Source organism: Cryptomeria japonica, chromosome 5 (assembly GCF_030272615.1).
Source record: "Cryptomeria japonica chromosome 5, Sugi_1.0, whole genome shotgun sequence".
Classification (NCBI taxonomy): Eukaryota; Viridiplantae; Streptophyta; class Pinopsida; order Cupressales; family Cupressaceae; genus Cryptomeria; species Cryptomeria japonica.
In genome coordinates, this window is record NC_081409.1 from 802,712,297 (window position 1) to 802,716,945 (window position 4,649).

Here is a 4,649-nt window from a genome sequence, read left to right on the forward strand (position 1 = left end):
ATGCACCTAATGAGCCAATATACATTACTACTAGAATTAATGGAAAACCCACATGTGGGATGCTTATAGATCCATATGTATAGTTAATATGGTTACAAAAGAATATCTTTACAGATGTGAAATATATCACACATATGATAAATTCAAAGTATTGATTAAAATATATTAAAATTTATATAGGGACTTTATCCTCACAAGGTTCTATATGCAAAATTTGAATTCAAGAAATATCCCTTTAGCTTCTCATTTTAAACTTTCCTAAAATTTGTCTTGGTAATAAAGAAAAAAATGATTATATGTCTTATTTACTATATGCTAATGTAGTAGGAAGTTTAATGTATGAGATCGTATTTACAAGACTAGATATTTCACATGCAATTGGTGTTGCTAGTAGATACATAGAAAATTTACGTGAAGAAAATTGGGCAGTAGTAAAATGGGTACTTGGGTATCTTAGAGGCATAAGTGATTATTGTATCACCTATAATGGTTACTGTGATTCAGTATGTGGTTATGTTGATTTAAATTTTATAGGTAATTTGGAAAAACGAAGATCCACATCAAGTAATGTCTTTAAGAGGTATGAATACCAATACCTTTCCCCATAGATGTTTTTTTGCCATATTGTCAAGGTTTTAACATATAAATATGTGTCTTATTTGTTATTTAGTTATTCCATTTTAGTATCTGCATTACTTCTTTGCAACTAATTTTTACTGCAATATTTAATTATTCTAGATTTATGCACATTATAACATTTTCATTAGAATTTTAAAAATTTTCAAGAAATTGAAAACAAGCAAACATAAAGAATAATTTAGTATTCATGGCAAAATAATTGAGAAAATGCTATAAGACGCGAATTTTAAAAGAAACTTGGTAAAAAACAATGAATAGGGTAGCTACCCACTTAGTGTAATGAGCGGAACTAAATACTTTGCAGTATTTTTAGTAGCATTTGCTGCTCCACTGAGGAAGTCTTTGTCGAGACCTTTCTCAACAAAAAGGCCTTGTCTGCGATGCCTTTGCCTGCAAATCAACCAATTTAATTGAAAACATAGAATGAGGGAAGTTTTTACATATAATATGGGAGATTTCTAAATAGGTTAGGGTGTAAAAATAATTAAGTGAAATAATATGAAGATTAAAGATATTTTTCAAGGGTTGCAACAATAGTACAGTGACTACTAACAAAAAACTACAAAAGTTTAATATGTTGTCTATAAAATAGTCAGTACTAATTAAAGATTATAGTAAAAGTGAAGTATTTAGTCAGATTTTTCAACCAAACATTCTTTGTAATAAACCTATCTATAAAGACTCCAAGTAAAGGAGATTGGATCAGTCAAACCACTTATAAATATGTCCATGGTCCTATTTTTTCTTACCATTATAAGGAAAAATAAATTATTTTAAAAATATTCTTAATTATAAATTTTGTATTTCTAATTTAAAAATTAATATTTTTTAACAAATAAATATTAGTTTCTATTTTCTAAACACAATTAATTATAAATTAGGCAATATTCATTATAAAAGAATTGTGTAACTTTAGGTGCAAAAAGGTCTCTTAATTATCAATGGGCCCTTGGTCTACTCATGAAGTTGAATGGCTCCAAATGAACCCACTAGAAATTAAGTCATACTGAATGCAAAGACCTCAACATCTTAAAGAATGAAACCAAAGTGCTTACAAATCTGAACTGCCATTAAAAAAGAATAAAAATCTTTTAATCAACCCTCCACGGAAACCTAGCTTCAATATGATAAATGACTTTGCATCACATTTCACTAACATACTTCAATTATCTATAACAAATTTAACTACTAGCTCTTTAATATACATCTTTTAAGATAGAAAAGTACAGAGATTACGGCTGCCCATTGCCCAGCACTGAAACATATAAGTAGAAGTCTCTTGAAATTTAAAATAAAAGCATAAGCCTAAGGCGACATTAAAAATTATCTGCCTACACCATAATCAGAATCAATCTCATAACCACGGCTAGTTGAAGTAGTTGCAGGAATGGAAATCATTTGATTGGCAGTTGATTCTTCATCTGTAATATGAACAACAGCACTGCCATAATCCATGTAACTTGCATCGTAAGAAATAGAAAGAGCCCCATGACCAGGAAATGGAGCTTGGCCTTCCAGCATTTGCAGTACTGTTCCGATGCCAGGTCTTTTTTCCGGTTGAGGATGAGAACAAAACAATCCCAATTTCAGCACTCTTTCCATTTCTTCCACATCATACACATCATTAAGATTAGGGTCAGCTGCATTCAAGGTTTTTCCATTTTGATATAGATCTTTCACCCAATCCAACAAAACAATCTGTTCACTATCCATGGCCAAATCTACGGGCCTCCTGCCACATGCAACTTCCAGTAAAACAACGCCAAAACTGAATACATCAGAGCTTGGAGTAACTTTCCCTGTATTTGTGACTTCTGGAGCGATATACCCAACAGTCCCCACAACCCGAGTTGTCTGTGGATTCTGAGTATGGTCGTACAAACGAGCAAGCCCAAAATCTCCAAGTTTTGCATTAAGCTCTGAATCCAGCAACACATTGCTGGATTTCACGTCTCTGTGTACCACTCTGCGTTCCCATTGCTCGTGAAGGTATAACAACCCTGCAGCGATACCCTTCAGAATTGCGTATCTTCTCTCCCAAGGTAGTACTTGTGTTTTTGCCTCTTGGTCAGGGAATATAAATTTATCCAGGCTTCCGTTTGGCATGTAGTCATAAACAATAAACAGCTGTTTGCTCTTCCTGCACCATCCCCGCAATTGAATAAGGTTTCTGTGTTGAAGACGACCCACGCTGGAGATTTCTGAAATAAATTCCTTCATTCCTGCAGTGGAATCCTTTGTGATGCATTTCACTGCAACTTCAACGCCGCTTTTGGAGAGAAGGCCCTTGTAAACCCGTCCGAAATCCCCACTGCCCACCAGCTGGTCATCACTGAAGTTTTGTGTGGCAGCTTTTAGCTCTTCGTATGGAATTCTGTGAGGCCAAAACTCTAGCTCCCATTCTTCAATCATATCCCTATCTATTATTTCTTTCACTTTAACTAATGAAAAGAAAACGCCAACAAAGAACACCACCAGAGATGCTGCAGTCACACCGGCCGCGAAGCCTCTCGATTTAGTTGTGTGCTTTTTTCTGATCAATGAGGGGAGGCCCGAGAGATCTAGGGTCGGTGATTTACCTGGTAAAAGTGTAGGCCCAGATGAATATACCAATACAGAAGAAAAACCAAGCATATAACTTGAAAATGAAACCAAAAGACCTATGATTATTCTAAATTAAAAAGCCCGACGCTTTTCTGATCAAACCTTATAAGGAATCTTATAATAATTAAAAACATAAAGCTAATTTTAAATTCTTAACTTTTAGGTTTTAGGGGTATCCCCAATCTCGTTTTCAAAATCTATTTCAATATAATATTTACATTACCTTCTGTACTGAAGCTCCAGCCGAGAATATGATGATCTTCAATTGCTTGAGATCCTGTCGATGCAGAAAACCCCACATACACGTCTTCCTTCAAAACTGAAGAGAGATTCAATTTCGTAACAGATATCAAAGGCCGGACAGGCTTCTTCATCCCGTACATAGCAACGCTCACATTAAGCCGATCTTGTACATGATCATAATCAATCCAGACTTGCTTGTTCTCTCCACTTTTCAGACTGAAAGTGTTAAAATGATCATTGTCCAACCAATAGGCTGCCTGCTGAGATTCAAATGACCTAACGCCGTTCAGGTTAACTCCAACATGGTTGCCGTCTATATCGCCAACATCAGGGTCATATGCCGTATCAAATTCGACTGCCAAAAGATGGTTGGAATGGAGACCATTTGTTTTAGGGGAGGCGATTCCGAGGTACTCGGAATCTTGGGCGCCCACAACGGAGTTATTGGGAGCCATGATAAAGGCCATCCCACTCCCACCATTGCCCTTAGATGGAACTCCAATGTACATAACAAAGGTAGTGCTGAAGGGTAAAATTGAATTATTGCTGGCTTTTATTTTGATGGGATTTGGGTACAGAACACGACCCATTGAATGCTGGGTTTGATTGGTTAAGCTGACCACCCGCTGCGAGTGTATGGAAGCATCCTTTAGTAGTATTATGTTGGATTCGTTGAAAACCCAGTAGGTGAAAATATCGGCATAGGCAAAGTGTGAGCTACAGAATAGCCATGGCAGCACTATGACAAAACAGGAGGTTAGCTGGCAAAAGGTAAGCATTGTTTCTCGGAAGAAAATCAGTCTTGTCATCCTCATATAATTTGTAAGAGACGGTGTAGGTGCACTCCAGAATGAATGTTGTCCTTATACCGTCTGGTTATTTTAGTTTGGCCAAGTCAAAGACAGAAGTCGTAGGTAAGGTTGATTTTAAGGGACGGTGTACATGGACTCTTTCAAATCAATTTTATCTATAGTTTTGACTTAATCAAATTTAAAACTGTCACGTAAATGAAATGAAGGAATACATTGTAGAAATCTATTATTATATTACAGTTTCATTAAGTCAAAGTTATAGATAAAGTTGATTTAAAAAGCAAGTTTGAGTCTATTCAATTAATTGCTCTTCTAAATTAAAAACTGATTTTAAAGATTCCTAATTTGTTG

General features: G+C 35.4%; 1 protein-coding gene across 1 annotated transcript; it reads right to left on the reverse strand.

Moving 5' to 3' along the window:
- Positions 1–1,839: 1,839 nt before the first annotated feature.
- On the reverse strand, positions 1,840–4,076 carry LOC131075567 (L-type lectin-domain containing receptor kinase IV.3-like). The gene is made up of 2 exons (XM_058012411.2): positions 3,467–4,076; positions 1,840–3,218 (listed from the first exon to the last, which is right to left on the reverse strand). The coding sequence occupies exons 1-2, from the start codon at positions 4,074–4,076 to the stop codon at positions 1,963–1,965; spliced, it is 1,866 nt and encodes a 621-aa protein (XP_057868394.2). The 3' UTR covers positions 1,840–1,962.
- Between the last annotated feature and the right edge of the window lie 573 nt (positions 4,077–4,649).